The sequence below is a fragment of the Hakea prostrata genome, chromosome 3 (genome assembly GCF_041222555.1).
Source record: "Hakea prostrata isolate BN-2017 chromosome 3, UWA_Hpros_2, whole genome shotgun sequence".
Taxonomy (NCBI): domain Eukaryota; kingdom Viridiplantae; phylum Streptophyta; class Magnoliopsida; order Proteales; family Proteaceae; genus Hakea; species Hakea prostrata.
In genome coordinates this window covers 51,154,395-51,174,839 of record NC_142602.1, presented here as the reverse complement: position 1 = coordinate 51,174,839, position 20,445 = coordinate 51,154,395, and the positions used below count along the sequence as shown (strand labels likewise).

Below are 20,445 nucleotides of genomic sequence, written 5' to 3'. Positions count from 1 at the left end.
ATAACCTTAGGAGAAGTGGTGAGAAAGGATATGTATAGCTTAGGCCTTGTATCTAGCATGGCCTCGAACAGAACTGATTGGAGGGCAAGAATCCATGTAGCCGACCCCATTTAGTTGGGACAAGGCTTATTGTTGTGTTGTTGTTTAATTGGAATATTACCAACAAGTATCGTATCGGTTAGGTGATTTTAAGAGACGTATCGTCCTGTATCGAGTATTGTATCCCTCTGGCTAATGTATTTTAATGTAATTCAATGGAGACACATATAGAGATGTATCGTATCGGTTGGATCAAATATGGATACGTATCGGCTAGTATCGTATGGTATCGTGGGATACTTTAAACCTTGGTCTCGAATAGCTAGACGTATAGAAAATTGAGAAGGGAACCCCAAGGATTGGCCCTATTGGCAAAGACCAATGCCTCATAGTATGGGGTCAAGAATTCGAATCTCTTTAATTAGGGCTATGGGCGAAGGCTTGTCGTATATTTAAATAGTTATAAAACTAATCCCTGAGGATGTAGTTGAAGTACACATACACTGACCAAACGAACCTTAATTCTAGAGAAGAAGAAGAAGAAGAAGAAAAAGAAAGAAAAAAAAGGCCTAAAGCTCTGATGCTGTATAAGAAACCTGTGAATTATGGTTAGGAGGAATGACGATTAGAAGAAGGAGAAGAAGAAGAAGAGGAAGACACAAGTTTACTGGTCTGGTTGGATGTGTGTCCATGGGAGTGTAGAGATGTAATTTCTTATTCGTTTGGCTTGTAGTACAATGCCTATATAAAGATTCGCTCACCCCTAGAGTCCTTGTTCTTTAATCTTATAAGACTTTTATGATTAACCCTTGTAGAGTTCAAATTACATTATATTATCTTCTGTTGTAACTCTTACAGAGTTTAGGTTTAACACTAGCCGCTAGGATTTTATAAGTCATGGTGAGAGGTGATCATTAGGGCTTTGCATGACTGTGTTTGAGATGTAGTAGGACTCCTAAATGACTGTGTTTGAGATGCAGTAGGTCTCCTTCTAGCTATCTATGCTTAAGAGGGAATGGTGGCTAGGGTTTTGTGCTGAGTATCCTTAACAACAATAGAGATCTCCAACCCCAAAAACTTACATGCGTCTATAGATTTTGTAGGTAATACTCCATATAATTTTCAATTCCATAATTCATAGGGGAAAGATCCTTACTTGGATCGCTTTCCTAAAATATAGAGTATTTGCAGTGGAAGTAAACTGGATCCACGTCCTCGTTCCTCCACCAAAGTTCCATCGGGATGATTCCACAATCACTAGGAAAGGGAACAAGTTCCACAACCCAAATGCCGTGTGGAAAGGATGTCAGGAGATCTAAAGCAAGGAACTCCTTTCCTGCGTTTCTAGGAGAGAGGGAGAGAGAAAGATGGGAGCCGCCTCTTTTCTGGAAAACTCACGCACGAATCACTCACTATTTCGTACTCTCAAGTGATGCGGTGGTTACAAATATATAACCTATATTTTGTAATTGCTCTAATACTAAGTTTCCAATATTGCCCTTGGGAATATAATTAAATTAATAATTATAAAATCCAAACGTCTTCCACTTGCACAAGGGCAAGTGTTAGTCTCTCTTTCACAGTGTGTCCCAGACACAAATGTATATCTCAAATATACACATTCAATCTCTCTGCTATGTATCCTAGATACATAGACCCTCTTTGTCCCAGACACACATGTATATCCCAGATATACATATATTGATCTCTTTGCTATTTATCCCAGATACACAAATCACTTGTGTCCCAGACACTAACATCCACAAGTCATACTGGCAAAATGGGTTGTGCGACTGGTGATATACTTGCACGTGTGAGCCCCAAACTAGAAACCTTCCAAGAAGGCCAGAATGACACATCACTCAAAGAAACATATCAAATAAGCATTAGTATACTGTATACCACAGTGTCCTAGGTTTATTCAAACTCACCAAACTAAAGGTATCTCGATCCCTCTGAGAGATCACCTTCTTGTCCTTAAAATGTTCACTACTGTAATACATACAGTTGGCACCAACAAACATTTTTAGGGTGCAGTTGAATCAAACCTTTCCTTTTGCCCCAGACCATCACTACACTTAGGATTGATTCCTTTACCGGTAGTGCCCCTTTAGGTCAAATTAATCATGACCATAGGTAACACCCCAAAGTAGCCACATCAACCCTTCGTTTCATGATGTCGTTGAAAGTCACTAAGAACACTAATGGACCATAAGGTCTAGGACTCACACAATGAAAGGAGTAGGGATCCATCCTCTCACTTTCAATGATCGCTAAGCACACATAGTATGATATACGTGCTATGGTGGAGCATTCTATATACAATAGAACGTATGTCTATCTCAACACCATACAAGTCTTAGTCTAGTCGCAACCTCTTGCGCCTAACCCGAGTTTCTTTATTGTCGCCACCCTAGCACCACATAAAGTACTCGCACCTGGCTCCTATAGGCAACATGAATAGTGGGAACATTCATGTCGATTCTCTTCACAATAGAGAAACTCACATTGATTCCAAATCAAGGTGACATCATGATTATGAATTGACCTACACAAAGTCATTCACAATCCGTCTCATCTCTGCTCGCCTCCAAAGCGCCAGAGGCGAATGCTCGTGTGAGTGAACCATTCCCTTGCCTATTGACATATCTTGTTTTATACTAGAAGAACACAATCACACAGAAAGTGAATAAAATAAATGCTGGAATGAACTCATATTACTCAATAATAAGAAAGTTTCAGTACAAAAGTAAGTCACAATCTACGCAAGCCCAAAGATTTTACATGCGAAATAAAAACATCTTTGGCTATAGGTTTGGTAAGAGGGTTACCTACCATCTGACTAGTAGATATGTGCTTAAGTACAACTTTCTTCCTTGATATAATGTCTCTAACAAAGTGATATCTTAACTATATATGTTTAGTCTTCCCATGATACTTGGGGTCCTTGACATAGCTAAAAGCTGCTGTACTATCATAGTAGACAAGGGCAACCTCTTTGGATGTCATCACAATTCCAGTATGTCGAAGGAATTTCCTCAACCAAACAGCCTTTTGAACCACAGCAGAGCATGCCACATACTCTACTTCCATGGTCGAGAGGGATATACAAGTTTGCTTCTTGCTACACCACGAAATGGCCCCGCTATTCAGTAAGAAAGCATATCCAGAGGTTGATTTATGCTCATCAATGTCTACAGCCCAGTCGGCATCGCTATAGCCAACTAACCGCAAATTCGATCATTGGTAACACAACATGTAGTTACTCGTTCCTCTGAGATATCTCAATATCCTCTTGACTACTTTTCAGTGCTCTATGCTTGGGTTTGATTGGTACCGACTAACCAAACCCACTGCATAACAAATATCCGGCCTAGTACACATCATAGTGTACATAAGGCTACCCATTGCACTGGAATATGGAACTCTTTCCATGTTGGTTTTCTCCTCTGGAGTCTTAGGACCCATATCAAGGCTCAAATGCAAACCCTTCTCCACTGGAGTATCAATTGGTTTGCAGTTGTGCATCTGGTATCTCGTCAAGACATTGTCAATATAGGTCTCCCGAGATAAACCCAGTAATCTCTTTTGCCTATTTCTGACAATCTTGACACCAAGCACATAGCTTGCTTAACTCATGTCCTTCATATCAAATACGGAGGACAACAATTTCTTAATGGTTTCCAATAGCTCCTTGCTATTGCTAGCCATAAGTATGTCATCTACGTACTATGTCAGAATAACATATTACCATCAGATCTCTTGGTGTAAACACAATGGTCTTCCTCAAGCATAGAAAAACCATTTTCCATCATAGGTTGGTGGAAGCGCACATTCCACTGTCTAGATGCTTGCTTTAAGCCTTATATGGACTTCTTAAGCTTGCACACTTTGCGCTCAAGTCCATTAGCTTCAAAGCCTTGAGGTTGATCCATATAGATCTCTTCCTTAAGTTCTCCAATCAGAAAATCTGTTTTTACATCCATCTGATAAAGCTTCAAGTCCAACTGAGCAACAATGGCTATTATGAGGCGGATTGAGGCAAACCTAACCACAGGGGAAAACGTTTCCTCACAATCAACACCCTCTCGTTGGGTGTAGCCCTTAGCCACTAAACGAGCCTTGAATCTCTTAATAGATCCATCCGCCTTTCTTTTGATCTTGAGAACCCACGTATTCCCAATTGCCTTTCGGCCTGACGGTAAGTCAACCAAGTCTCAGACATGATTAACTTTCATCGACTACAACTCTTCCTTTATGCTTTCAACCATTCCTTTGAGCTTGACCCTGCAAGAACTTCCTGCACGCTCTTCGGTTCATACTCATCGAATGAAGTCATCTCACAGTCGATCTCTTCAGGAGTTACCATGTAGGCTTTATCTTCTATGTCGAAATGTCGACATGGAACTAGCCCGCGCCCACTACGGCGTAAGTAAATGTCAAATTGCTCACCCTCTGAGGTAGCTATCACATTTGCACTCCCACTCCCACTAGAATCTTTTGGATGAACCCCAGGTTCATTATCCAGAATTTGAATCCCTGGAGTGACAAGACCACTATCTTGTATTTCAAAGAATTCCGATGATTCTTTGTTAACTCCTAAAAGAGATGGAAAATCATTCTCCAAAAATGTTGCATCCCTAGACTCTAAGTTTCGTTCTCCTCTCACTCTTATCTAGTCCAATGAAGACATGGCCCTTTGAGGGTTCAGAATATCTCACAAAGATACACTTTCTTCCTCTGGGTCCAAGCTTTCCATATTGGTGAGAAGTAGAGTGAACATATGCTGCACATCCCCATGTGCGAAAGTAACTCAAATCTGGCTCCTTCCGGTCCCACAACTCACATGGTGTGGAAGGAACCGATTTGGTTAGAACTCTGTTAAGGATATAGACTGCAGTCAACAAAGCATCTCACCATGTTTAGCAAGGTTCTATTCCTCCTCTCAGCAACCCCATTTTGCTGTGGAGTCCCTGGAATAGTAAGTTGTCTAGATATCCCTTTTTTTATCACACAACTCTTTGAACATATCGAAGAGATACTCTCTACCTCTATCCGTTCTAAGAGTTTTAATATTTTTATCTAATTGATTCTCAACTAAACTCATGAATTTCTTAAAACATTATAGAGCTTTTGACTTATAAGAAATTAGATAAATGTGACCATACCGTGTATAGTCATTTATGAATGTGATGAAATAAGGCTGTCCTTTTCTAGTATGCACATTCATGGGTCCATACACATCTGAATGGATAAGTTCTAAAGGAAGAGACTCAAAGCCTTTTTAAATGGTTTTCTAGTTGCTTTTCCTACTAGACATGACTCACAGGTTGGAAAATCAAATAGTGAACCTTGGCTTAAGAGACCTTCTATTGCCAACCTGTTCATCCTATCTAAGCCAATATGTCCTAGTCTAGCATGCCACAAATTAGAATCAATACACACAATATTTTGGCAAACAAAAGCATTACTAGGATTAGATAAGTTATCAATTATATCCAATACAATAAAACCATTATAAAAAAAACCATAACCATAAACTTTATCACCTAGATACAAAACCAAAGAATTGTTTTCAAATACAACTCTAAAACCATGTCTCAAAAGATAAATAACAGAAACAAGATTCCGCCAAATGTTTGGAGCATACAACACATCATGAAGTAACAGTGTCCGACCACCTTGCAAAACTAATTTGCATGTGCCTATGCCATGAACCTCCACACTTGAGTTATTCCCCATCGTTATTCTCCTGCTTCCTCTTGGAATATGACGGTATTCCACGAAGCTCGAGCATTCCCTTGTTTTGTGTTCTGTCGCACCTGAATCAACAATCCACAAAGGATTTAGTTCAGCAAGCATAGTAGAACTTGTTACATAACAAGATGAGGTATAACACACAGTACATACCTCCTGCTCAGTGCAATCATGAACAAAATGACCAGGCTTTCGGTACATGAAGCAAATCAAAGGTGATTTCTTCTTGCCAGCTCTACTCCCCCTTGAACGCTTGGGGCCATTCTATTGCTTGGACAGCTGAGGTTGAGCTTTCTCTCTCTTGTGCTTGAAGCCTGCACCCTTACTAGTGCTAGCTTCAGCAGCAAGTACCTCAGTTTGAGGGGCATCAGCCAACATTCGATCCTTCTCTAGCTCAAGATGCTTGGCAGCTTGATCAAAAGTCTTGACATCATCAGCATGAGTCAAGAAGATCTTCATATGCTCCCAAGTCTTTAGCAGGTGACCGATGACTACAGAGAATTGCTCCTCATCAGTCTTTTGGCGCCCACATGCGCTCAACTCACTAATCATGTTCGATATGATGGTTATATGCTGCCTCATGGTGTGACCCTGGTGCATTTTATAACCGTTAAAAGTGAGTCCGAGTTGGCGGCCTCTTGTGGTGGAAGTCCCTCCGTACTGGAACTTCACAGCCTCCCACAAAGACATTGTAGTCATATGCTTCTCAAACCGAAGCATCAGGTCATCCCTCATGGAGCTCAGGATTGTAATCCTGGCTACTCGGTCTTTCATCTTCCAGGCATTGTATGACTCAAGGTCCCTGCGATGCTATGCAGTGGTACCTTCCTCAGGTGGGGACATGGTCTGGTTTATGGTTTTCAGCATATCCTGCTCTTTTAGGAGATATTGCACCTTTCGGTGCCAGAGGTCATAGTTCCTCTCATTCAACGTATCTTATTTAATGAGGTCAGCAACTATGCTCTTTGTAGCAGCCATTTATTCTAGAGACATTATATACAAGGATGAGTTCAACTGTTCTAGCATAAAACACAATACAACACAAGCAACAACAAATCACACTAGCATAGTTAATCTATGGGATAAGCATTTAAATCGAAGAGATGCTAAAAAACATTCAATTAAATTCTCATGCAAACCCACATAGACTTATACACTAGTTTCATTTTGTGCAAGAAATATGATTAATATACCCATAATTAAAAACAGTTTTAAAAAGATAAAACATGTAATCATGTTAATGTTATGAGGTGGTTCACACTGAACACTTCTACCTCATTAGCTCCTACTCGGCCCCATTAGGCCCTCAATGCCCAAACATCACACAAATTGTCGAGCCATTGGCATCTAGTAAATAGAAACACATTCAGAACTGGACAAACTCTCAGACGGATTCTGAAACGGCTCTCTGTCTGAGAGTCCGTTTGCCCAAACGGATTGCCGTCTCACCAGATGGACAGTCCGTCTCCCAGACGGAAATTCTGTCTGCGTCACTGTGATTAGACAGACCAATAGACGGACGTCTGTCTAGTCCACAGTGACCAAACAACGTCATTTTTTTTTTCATGAACGGAAATTTTTCCAAAAAACGAAAGAACACGTTTTCTTTCTCCCAAAAAATTCATCCAAAAAAATATGCATGAAAGAAAAAAAAAAATAAAAACCAGCAATCATTAAACAAAAATAATTCTCATGGATTATCAATCATGCAATTTTTTCATAAGGAAAATTTAAAAAATCCTCCCACTCGGATCCAAACCAAAACATAAGGGTTTCTAAAAACCCTATCAATTCTCCCATGGGTTTCCTATTAAACCATGGATATTCCGCGGGTTACTATAAACCCCTTGATCCTTCCATTGAATCCATACAATGAAAATAAACAATGGGGAGGAACCGAGAATAGTGGGAATTCCACGACTCTGATGCCAATGTAGGTAATACTCCATATAATTTTCAATTCCATAATTGATAGGGGAAAGATCCTTACTTGGATTCGCTTTCCTAAATTATAGAGTATCTGCAGCGGAAGTAAACTGGATCCACGTCCTCGTTCCTCCACCAAAGCTCCACCAAGATGATTTCACAATCACTAGGAAAGGGAACAAGTTTTGTCACACCCCGCTCGTCGGGCCCGATTACCCGCCCGACAACCCGTGGGTCACAGGATCCACGGTTTAGTCTATCAATAATAATGAATACAAATACAGATAATCAAGAGCAAGAATAGTTCAATAATTATTAAAAAAGGGTACAGGAGTCCAAATACTCCGATAAATATCCAATAAATAATCAAAGGAAAGAATCAAGAATCAAATGTAATATCGAGTTCAGCGGAAGCAAAATAAATAACTATATAATCTTCTTTCGGTTTCCTTTTCTAAATATAAAAATGGGTTTTCTAAATTAACAAGTAAAGATGTCCTCCAATCTTTCTCCCTATGATCATAACAATCCTGGCAATTTGCCTCTGTCAGCCATCAATGGTTGCTATAAGCGCTCATCAAGCATCTTCAGGAGGCTTCATGCTCTGCAAGTTCATGTATCACTGTCTGTGTCACATCAGCTTCATACGAGAAGGTTCTTTCATATGAATCATTTCCAACTTCTGACGTTGTGCAACCATTTATACAACTCATATAATATATACGATGAAAGGAATGAGTTCCAACGAACTCAGTAAGGAACAAGCAATTCTCATATATATGTCAATACAATCCACGAATGCACAGATGAAATGATATGGATGGTATGCAGAAATATGAATGCTACTAAGATCTAACTATGCAAGTCTTTATTAGCTGACATGCTTTAAGATATACACCAACCCTCCTCTGGGTAAGTCTCATCACTCTGATCCGGCAAATACTGGTTACCTCTGTAGGGATCCTGGGCTAAAAGGGAAAGTCCACACCTGGCTCTCAAACCATGGCTGGGGGTTAAGTCAACACTCTCTCACCACGACCATTGGCAATGAGTACTGGCGCATGTCGGGGTTTCTAATCCAATGCAAGTCATAAAGGTAACATACTATATGGGGTCCAGATACTTCCCCTATGGCACCAACCAACTCGGTTCAGTATCCTTCGCAACCTAAGAGTGAGAACCCTCATGGACTGGCTACCGCTATTGGACTCCACTCCTTAACCCTATGGTCATTCACATATTATTGGGGCGGATGCTCTCATGACTCCTCACGACACACGGTTCGTTCCTCGGATGTCCATGAGCCCAACGCTAACATATGCAACCCTAACATTACATGACCAATAGTGGACCACTGAGTCTCCGCATGGACTGGTTACCGTTGTAGGATGAAACATAGTCATGTCACCATTGTCACGGGTCACCCGGCTTCAATTCCCCTGCCGAAAGGGTAATAGCATGTGGGGTACCTAGCCATGCAATTCTAGACTCTCCTAAGTATGTCATACAGTAATCATGATAGTGCTAGAGGCATTAGTGAGCATGTGTCCCATACCACAGCCCTCTGATATCTCCAGCCAAGATATCCCAATGGAATACCTCTTCCATCACAACTACACTACATTACTCTTTATCATACCACTGCAATATCATAAAAGATGAAGTACATCAAGGAACACCACAAACAACAAGTATACAATAAGATTCGCATGCTTTATACAATTACAACAAGTTACATGATCAAAGAATAGTAAATAGAACAGCTGAATCATCATGTATATGTAATTGCATATAAATAAGAATGCATGTCCTTACCTGTAATTATGTCAAATTCCTCTAACTTGAATTTCAGAAACTATTATAAGACTTTTACTTGAAACAGAGAACACCTGGGCATAGGGTTACAAGAATATATAAGAGTCAAGAGTCAAAACAAATCCAAAATCAAACTTACATAGACACTGAAAACCGGCCGGTCGCTTAGGTTGAGCGACCGCCACTAGTGACCGCCCCAAAAACAGAGAGTTTCAATCCGAAACTCAGGCTTCTGATCATCCTTTTTCAATCCGGATTTCGAGTGATCATGGCCTAAGTCTCGAATCTAACACTCCTAAAGACAATAGGTGAAGGGAAAAATAACAATCATCATAAATGAATTACCCAGAAACTCTCCCCTTGATTGGATTTATCCATTAACAAATGCAGGGATTCGTTTATGGACAGGATCTTATCAAGAACATTGGAAAGGGAGTACAACAAATCAATTGGGTAACCACTAACAAAAAGGGATGGGTTCATATCAATTAGAGGTTAAAAAGAAGAGAATTGCAGATGGAGATTCATTACCTTAATCAGAATCACCAAGAATAGAAGATAAAATGTTCCATAACATTAACAGCACTTCAGACCTGAATCTCGCACGTTTCCACAGCCGTCTAACCTCCAAACATAGCAACCACGAATAAAATATTCGTAAAAGAGGCGAGGGTTACCTTTTATAGAAGTCAGGGGCTAAAATAGGGCAAAACCTCGAAAACAGACCGGGCGGTCGCTCCAGGCGGTCGCTTGGTTCAATCGACCGCCAATAGCAACCGCCCCCATGTATATTGCTATACAAGGGTGCTTTGCTCATGGGGTTGAAGACCAAGTACAACCTAACCCTAATGAAGATATGGGGGAGATCTTAGTTTGAAAATCAATCTCAATAGGTCTATAACAAAGGGGTTAGGATTTCATCATACATAACCTATGGCTCTCATGGAAAGGCTAGGGGGAATCAAGATTCACCGTAGGGAAAGAGAAATAAAGAATGCACAATCTAAAAAGGTGTTGGGGAGTTTCCAACAGATAAAAGAACGTTAGGGTTTCAGATATGGTTACCTCTCATGAGAGTTACCCATAATTAACTCACACAAAAACAACCCAAGATAGATAAAGGAATATCTCATTAGTATTTCAAAATAAAGAAAAGGGTTTACCAATGAGAAAAAATAAGGTTCACAATTAAAGTGAAAGGAAAGAAATTCTAATCATACGATTAGGGTTTTATTAACAAGAATCCGTGTATCCCACGGAAAGACTAAGGAGAATAAAGATTCACCCTTAGGGCAAAGAATTTACAATCAAGAAAGGTTTTAAGGAGGGTCCAATGAATTAACAGAAATAAAAGGGTTTCCAATTGGTTCCCTCTCATGAGAGTTACCCAAGAATTTCCCCTCAAAATCTCTCCCTTCTGGTTTTCAATGGTCTAAGGAAAAATTAGGGATCAACTCCTCAAATCATGAGGACAAAAGGGAAGGTCATGGTAATAATATGAGACCTTCCCCACAATCATAAAGATAGGTAGAAAATTCAGGGAAAGTGTCATCAAGATCTTTGGTGGAGTCAAATTCAAGAATCATCGCCATATGGCTTCAAGAATATAGAGTGAATTGGGGGAATTCACTCTAGGGCTAATAGAATTAGAGAAGAGGTCATTACAGCAGTGTAATACCCTTCTCATGATCAGAAGATCAAAAGTAGAGAAAAAAGAATGAATTAAAGAATAAACGAATTGAATACCAACCTTTTAGAAGAGAAAACGATGAAGAAACCTGAACAGATGCTTGAGGATCTTCCTTGGCTTCGAAGGAGAGGTTCTAGGGCTTTTCCCACGTTCTCCCAAGGCTTAGAACAGATTGAGAGTGAAAAACATGGAGTTCCCCCTTTTAAATAGCACAAAGAGTTCAAGAATTACTAGGATTTCACCAAACTGACCCTATTGGTTGATTAGTTGCCAAAGAGGAAGTTCTAAGGTCCTTCCCACGCCATCAAGAGCTTTAGAAACATAGTGGGATAGCTTAACACGAATTTCAAAGAAATAAAGCTTTTAAAAACCTTCAAAACTAAAAATTACCAAAATGCCCCTGCCTGGACAGCTTGTTCAAAAATAGGGATTTAATGGGCCTAACTTCAATATTTTTAGATGGGCTTCTTTCAACACATCATACTACTTAGTATGGAGGGATGTCTTCAAACTAGGTCCAACTAGGCTTTAGGTCCATCAACCAAGTTCTTCATCACAAATAAATAGTTCAACTCCAAATCAAAAAAGGTTTCCATAAAGAAATACCATCATCAATATCCATGGGTTTTGGGTCAAACACCATATCTTCTACTGAGATGGCCCACAAAGACATCTTCCTCATTTTGGGACATTGGATCAATCCTAAGGGAAAGGTCTGACATGGCTTCCTAAGATTTTCAAAGACAGTGAAACTGAAATCACAGTCCAACTTCAAAGTCAACATTAAACAAACCTTACTTCACCCAAAATAGATAGAGTGTTCGGGCTAGATTTGGACTGGATGTCACAAGTTCCACAACCCAAATGCCATGTGGAAAGGATGGTCAAGAGGTCTAAAGTAAGGAACTCCTTTCCTGTGTTTCTAGGAAAGAGGGAGAGAGAAAGATGGGAGCCGCCTCTTTTATGGAAAACTCACGCACGAATGAATCACTCACTATTTCGTACTCTCAAGTGATGTAGTGGTTACAAATATATAACCTATATTTTGTAACCGCCCTAATACTGATTTTCCAATATTGCCCTGGGGCATATAATTAAATTAATAATTATAAAATCCCAACAGATTTATTACTAGTAAGTACCCACTTTAAGCTGCTCACTGAATTCGACATATTGATCTTCTTCTATAATGTGGTCCAGGTGGTGTGACGTCAATGGATGACTTCTTGATACGTTTCTTCCCAGACATATATGCAAGGAAACAACAACATCTCAATGAGACAGATTACTGCAAGTACGATAACCAGCTCCTCACTCTCTTCACCTCATCTCTCTATTTCGCTGGTCTTGTCTCCACATTTGGGGCCTCATATTTGACCAGAACGAAGGGTAGAAGAGCCAGTATTCTTTTTGGTTCCATTAGCTTCTTCCTTGGTGGGCTTTTGAACGCTTGTGCTGTCAACATAATCATGCTCATTATAGGCCGTATTCTCCTTGGTTTGGGCATTGGGTTTGGAAATCAAGCTGTCCCTCTCTATCTTTCAGAGACTGCTCCTCCCAAAATCAGGGGTATGGTTAACCAACTCTTCCAACTAACTACCTGTCTTGGCATTCTGGTTGCCAATATCATCAACTACTTCACTGACAAAATCCATCCATGGGGTTGGAGATTGTCTCTTGGTTTGGCCATGGTCCCTGCTGCTCTCATGTTTATTGGTGGTCTTTTCCTTCCTGAGACTCCCAACAGCCTTGTTGAGCAAGGAAGACTAGATGAAGCAAGACACAACTTGGAAAAAATTAGAGGCACTACCAACGTAGACGCAGAATTCCAAGACCTACAACTAGCCAGTGAAGCTGCGCGTGCCATTAAGCATCCCTTCAGGAATCTTTTAGCACGAAAGAATCGTCCACAGTTCGTGATAGGAGCTTTGGGCATCCCAGCATTCCAGCAACTCACTGGCATGAATTCTATACTTTTCTATGCTCCAGTCATCTTTCAGAGCTTGGGTTTCGGCTCAAACACTTCTCTCTACTCATCTATTATAACAAGCAGCATGCTTGTGGTTGCAACTTTCATTTCCATGTATGTTGTTGATAGGAAAGGTAGAAGGTTTCTCTTCTTGGAAGCTGGTTGCCAAATGATCATTTCCATGGTAATCTCCTTCTCTCAGTTTCTTCACTTTATATCTTTTCTTCTCCTGCAAACTAACACTAGCATGACTTCTTATTTTCTGCAGTTGGTGGTAGCCATTATTCTTGGCATCAAATTTGGACATGGAGTTGAGCTACCTATATCATATGCTGCAATCCTAGTTGTCATGATATGTGCTTTTGTCCTTGCTTATGGGTGGTCATGGGGGCCTCTAGGATGGTTAGTACCAAGTGAACTCTTCCCTCTGGAAACAAGATCGGCTGGCCAGAGCATAGTTGTCTGCAATAACCTCTTCTTTACAGCTTTGGTTGCACAGTGTTTCTTGGTGTCTCTCTGCCACCTCCAATATGGAATCTTCTTGTTGTTCGCAGCTTTGATTATGATAATGAGCTGCTTCATTTTCTTCCTCTTGCCAGAAACAAAGCAAGTTCCCATAGAGGAGATAGTATTCCTATGGCAGAACCATTGGCTCTGGAAGAGGTATGTCGAACCATCAGATGGAAAAGTGGTGCGAGTGGGTTAATTAGATTAACACCAACTCTGGAGATTTGTATGCGTGTAATGGAATTTACTACAGTCACTATGATGAAATAACAAATTTAATTTCTGCCTTGAGAACTACTGATAAACCTGTCCGTTCGTCTACTCTTGAAACGCCTCTACTTGGGATATGGGATTGGGCTAACTCGAGCATATATGATTATATTTAATTAGGAGGAAGAGGATGATATGCTGGTTGATAGGCATGCATGAGTTCCCTTCCTTGTTGTTCCTGTTATGAAGATTTTTTGCTGGAATTGTAGAGGGGCAGGTAGTAAGGTTTTCTCTACCACCCTGAACCACTATAGGAAGGAGTATAGACCGGATTGTGTCGTTATCCTTGAACCTCAAATTAGTGGGAGACATGCCACGAAGGTGATAGGAAGAATGGGAGGTTACACATGTTTTCAAAGCGAGGCTATGGCCATGTCAGGAGGTATTTGGGTGGTGAGCCTAAATAATAAGGTCCAATTCAAACTTATCAAGGAACATAGACATTGTCTTTTTCTTGAAATCAAGGATGATAATGGTAGGGTGTGGCTTCTTGTAGCGACATATGCTAGCCTGACATAGAGTTGTAGGCAGATTTTGTGGGATGAGATTCATAGTCAGATTGTGAAATCCAACCCAAACCCTAGCTTAGACGCCCTAATTGTTTTGGATGAAAAAGGGCTCGTTTGATGTTTGACCTTGAAATTGGACCTTAAGTATAGTATTGATATGTTTAGAAGGTCCTTGGAAGTCAAGTCAAACATCTCCCTTAATGTAGATCCGAAGACTTGAAGTGAAGGAAGAAGACTTGGTGTGCCATCTCAATTGAAGACATGGTGTTTGACCGAAAACCCATAGATATCGATGATGGAGTTCCCTTTCTTGAAACTTGTCTGAATTTGGAAATGAAATGCACCTTGATGTTTAAGAGTTTGGTTGATGGACCTAAAACCCATTTGGATATGGTTTGAAGGTGCCCCTATGTGCTAGGAAGGTTGTTTGTTGAGTTGGGAGAAGCCCACTTGAATTTGGGGTGTTTTGGGCCTTCAAATCCCTATCTAAGCCATGCTGTCCTATGCTGTTGACTGGCCAGTCAACCAGCCCAGTCAGCCAGCTGAATTTAAGATCCAAGAAAATCTTCTTTTTAGGTCTTTTTGGTGTTCTATATAAGTAGACTTCGTGTTTCTCAGCTTTCTTTGTTGCTAGAACCCTTAGAGAACGTGGGAAGCCTCTCTCAAAGCCTCTCATTGATGTTTTTGAAGAATTCTTGTAAGATCTAAAGTTCCTCCTCTCTTGTTCATCTTCAAGGTTAGTATACTACCTCTATATTCTCTAATCTCTTCTCTCTACTGTTCTAGTTTATTGTTTTGATTGTGGAGAAGGTGTTACACTACTATAACTACCTAATCTGTGGTCTCCTTGTGTCTTAGAGTGAATCCCCAATCTATCTATGCATTCTTTGAAGCTATATGGTGATTCTTCTTGTTTCTAATTTGGTTTTGGTAACATGATTCATTATCCTTGTAAAGTGCTATTTTAACCGATTGTAGATTTGTTTCTTATCAATTTCTAAGCATGATCTATTATATTCAATGTCTTTGAATGAATTTCCATTCATTCCATTGATGCTATGATCTTCATGCTTAGTTTTTAGCCATGGTTCATATGATTTCTTGATGAAGCCATGATCATTCATTTAATCTGATTTCTCTAGCATATTAGATCTGATTATATGATAGTACTCATCTTTGATCTATTGCTAATGATCCTCTTGAAATGATCCTTCATTCTCCTTTACATCCATAGTCTTTTCATTGAAAACCTTGTTGTTTCTAAATTAGAAAGTTATGTTTTCCAAATTTGAAAGTTAGGTTTTCCAAATTAGAAAGTCATGATTTTTCTTAATCATGGATGGTGTCTAATCCATGCTAGATAGTCTTAGTATGTTTATGTGGAGTTTCCCATAGAATTTCGGAGCAATCGGCCTTCAAGCGAAGAAGTTATGACCGATTTTGTATTTTCTCGCTTGTAGACACTATTCGCTAGGTCGATTGCTCGGTCCACTTGGATCAGTCAACCAGCTCGATCGGGACAGCATTGCATATGTCACATCCACCCAGCCGGTACTCTACTTGGCATACTCGGGTATGTGATCCACAGTCCCAAGGATCAAGTATCGAGCAACCATGCCTCCCACCTACGCGATAACACAATCATGAACAATAATAATCAAGGTAAAACATGTAATAAAAGGAATCATGAATAAGATAAAAACAAGATAATCAGAGCGCGGAATAAAAGATACCAAATAAAATCAAAAGGAAAGGAAGTGAGCGGAAATCACTCCCTCGGTACACAGCGGAAATTAAATTAGTGAAGGTTATAGTTAAAGATCCATGTTCCAAAGAAATAACAGTATAAAGGCCTAAACTAAGGTCTCCTCGGTTTTATACAAGATATCCTCATAGGTGTACACATAAGAGACCAAACATGGCCTTTCCCACACTAAGGTCGGGCTAATCCTGGTACGGAGGGTAATCACCCTCGGGATCTTCACCGTAACCTTCATAGTGGCCAAATCCTTTAGAGTAGTATGAGGGATCCTGGTCCGTCTCGAGGAAGGAGCCATCAACTTCTTCAATACTTGCAGAGAAATCTAACAAAACAATTGCACACAAAGGAATGAGTTCAAAAGAACTCAGCAAGGCAGTTAATTCCATAATACATAAGCAATATGATACAAAACATAACATGGTGCAATATGATATGAAACAGATGATGTAAATATGATTCTAACTCTACATATGCTAATCTCTAGGGTAGACATGCTTTAAGTCATAGCACCATACTTCTTTGATTAAGTCTCAATCACTCAGCACCGGTTGGTAATGGGTCCTGCATCCATATCGGACAATCCATGGTTGGGGTTCCGGTCACCGCTCTCTCACACCTCCATTTGGTCTAAGTATTGGCGCATGTCAAGGTATAGCTTAGCCCAATGCAAGTCATCTACTCAGTGTTATCATGTCAGATCCGGATACGTCCATTCCTCCCATCCCGGGATCCTTTCCGGTATCCTTCACACTAGAGTCAACGGATATAACTCACCGGACTCACCAACCCTATTGGTCATCCACAAATAGTAACGGGAAGCTCTCACGTCCTCTCACGGATATAACTCACCGGTTTCGAGCGCCCGTGAGCCCAAGTCTAGCTATTTGCAACCCTACCAATGAATGGCCCCTTTATGGTATCCGCAATGTGATTTATGTCCTCTCACGGATATAACTCACCGGTCTCGAGCGCCCATCAAATCACACTACTACCACGGGTCGTTCGGTCTCAATGCCCTTCCGATTCGGGTCTGATACAACAAGGATATCCCAGCCAGCACATCTAGACAAGTCCTATGTATGTCATACAATAATCAAGGGAAAACGTCAATCGGCATCTTCGGAGAACATCCCATACTATTCCCTCCGTTATCCAAGGACAGAAATATCAAAATGACATTCCCCAATCCTAAATCATACTTTTCCAATCACATTCTCAGATTCAGCACATCATACATACATGATACATCATCATATTGAAAGATACGTCATAACATCACATGATCAAGTGTATAAGTAAATAGCAAGAATGAATAGACATGATAAACAAGAGTAAATAAACATGATGCTACTGTCACAAGGTAACTACAGTAGTCATATGATGTCCAAATGCAACCATTAAGCTAAGCCTACTAAGTTGTCAACATCAGTGTAATAATCACATGGTCTATGTTATATGCGTATAACTGTCCTTACCTTAAGTCGCGATGATGATAATACAATAATCTCAAAAGAATGATCCAAGGATGGTATTAAGACCCTAGACAAACATAAATGAAAGATTAAAAAAAAAATTGGGAAAATCAGAGGTCGAACGGGTCAAATTGGCGAATCACACAATTCAGCAACCAAGTGAAAAGTGCAGGGCTGAATAATGATTTTTTATCCGAAACCTAGCTTTTGGGGCTCGGATCGATCCGAAACTTGGAGGTATTGATTGTAACAGTATAAGGACACTATCTAGCAAGTAATTAACATAATCTAATGGTCTAATTAAGAATCCCCAAATTGAAACCCTATGTTCTAAATACAAGAATCATAGCATCAATTGAAATCAAATTAATTGCAATGGAAATGAAGGAATTAGCTAGGGGAATTGATATACAATGGATTAGCATCATATGCTAGCATAGAAATTAGACTTAGCATACTACATACTTCAATTTAGGACAAGAATACAAGAAGTTAAGAAGAGAATCTGTCACATCCTCCCAGCCGGTACCCTATCTGGCATACCCGAGAGTGTGATCCACAGCCCGAAGATCAGGTATCGAGTAATCAACTTCCCACATAAACAATAATATAATCATGAACAATAATAATAAAAGTGCGGAAGATAAACCATAGATCCAAATAGGGAAAGAATGAATCATATATAAATCAGAGTACTAGATATAGTCAAAGTGTCTAAATCAGATAAGTAAAGTGAGGCAAAATCCCACTCTACAACAAGCGGAAAAGTAGTTCTAAAAGAGAATAAGCAAGACAGAATCTAATCCCAGTAGCATGTACAATGGGTAACTAAATTGTTCTCAACTTTATAGACAACATCCCTATAAGTATAGATCTCATAAACAGCACAAGGGCGCTTCCACTCAATGGTCGGACTAAGCATCGTACGGAGCATAACCACTCGCGGGATCTTCAGTGTAATTGTTGTAACCGCAATCACCTTCCTGGAGATATGCCTCTTCTCCTTGCGCTTTTTCATAGGGGCCGTCATAATATTCAGTACTTGTATAATAGTCTAACAAACATTGTACAATAAAGGAATGAGTTTCAAAGAAACTCAGTAAGGCAGTTAAATCCATAATAACATAAATGGCATGATTTCAGAACAAACATAAATGCAATATGGTATGAGACAAACAATGAATGTATGAATCTAACTCTACATATGCTGGTCTCTATTGGCAGACATGCTTTAAGTCATAGCACCGTACTTCTTTAGGAAGGTCTCAATCACTCATCATCAGTTGGTAATGGGTCCGGCATCCCACGGGACATTCCATGGCTGGGGGTTAAGTCACCTCTCTCTCACATTACCATTGGTCTAAGTACCGGCGCATGTCAGGGTAAAGCCTAGCCAAATGCAAGTCTTCTACTTAGTTACATCAAGTCAGATCCAGATACGTCCATTCCTCGTCCCTGACGATCCTTTCCGGTATCCTTCACACTAGAGTCCTCATAGTCCCTGACTACGGACTCATCAACCCTATTGGTCATCCACATATGGTAAACGAGAAGCTCTCACGTCCTCTCACGGGTTGGTTACCGGTCTTAAGCGCTCGTGAGCCCAAGTCTATCCATATGCAACCCTCCAATAAATGGCCCCCACAATGTGATTCCTGTCCTCTCACAGGTTGGTTACCGGTCTTTAGCGCCCATGAATCCCCATTGCTACCACGGGTTGTTCGGTCTCAATACCCCTCTGATTAAGGCCTGACATAACAGGACATCCTAGCCAAACACTACTAGACAATCCTAAATATGTCATCCAACAGTTTAGGAAGGTGTCCAGAGGGCATCTTTGGAAACATCCCATAATATTCCCCTAGTAGTCCAAGGACAGAAGTGTCAAAAGGACACCTCTCCTTTCCAAACCATACTTAAGCATACACATGCATCAATTCATATCAACACATATATGGTAACTTCATATATGGAAAGAAATCAATAACTACAATCAATTTGTATATAACTGGTAAGTAAATCATACATGAGTCAATTCAATATGAATAAGTAATGCTACTGATATCCAGACAGTACCACAGTAGTATAACATTATAAGAATCTAATTAAAGAAATAACTTAACAAGATTCAAATATAGAAACTAAGATTTACAATTCATGTTGTTAAAGAAGTAACCATCCTTACCTTTTATAACTCGCAAAGGAATCCTAAGAAATCAAGTAAGATCTTGGCAAACTTGAGAATGAGGTCCTAAACAAGTGTATACAACATATTAGGAAAGATCCCTAACAGAAAAGATACCAAAACATCCACAACATACCAATTCTGGAGTTGCTGTACTCATTGGTCGAGTGGATTGGTCGACTGGTCCAGTCGACCAATCAGTCGACCAATGCAGAAAGAGCCTAAAAAATCAGAGTTTTGAGATATAAAATCCGAATTTGGTGGTTCAAAAGGGTACTAATCAAGGGGTAAACTACATTAGTAGTATCCTAACATATAGGGGATCTCAAAACACTAATCAAATCAAGTCATCAAGATCCAAATTAGGAAACAAAAAGTTACCATAATTAGATCAATCATGGTTCTTGAAGAATTCAAGATAGAAATCAAAGACAAGAACAATAGGAGAATGAATCATTGATTCAGGTAAAGGTATCATGAAAAGCATACTTAGATCTTCAAGAAAATAGGCCTAAGAGCATAAATCTAAATAAGGAAACAAAAC

At 39.9% G+C, this 20,445-nt stretch overlaps 1 protein-coding gene across 2 annotated transcripts in view; it reads left to right on the top strand.

The window, feature by feature from the left end:
- LOC149022428 (sugar transport protein 14-like) overlaps positions 1-14,017 on the top strand; it is a 28,045-nt gene extending 14,028 nt beyond the window's left edge. For both annotated transcript variants that reach the window (XM_089150542.1, XM_089150543.1), the window contains 2 exons: positions 12,428-13,380; positions 13,465-14,017. In XM_089150542.1, coding sequence (XP_089006668.1) covers positions 12,428-13,380; positions 13,465-13,902 — 1,391 coding nt within the window. In that variant the 3' untranslated portion in view covers positions 13,903-14,017. The remainder of the gene's footprint in view (positions 1-12,427; positions 13,381-13,464) is intronic.
- Positions 14,018-20,445: the final 6,428 nt, after the last annotated feature.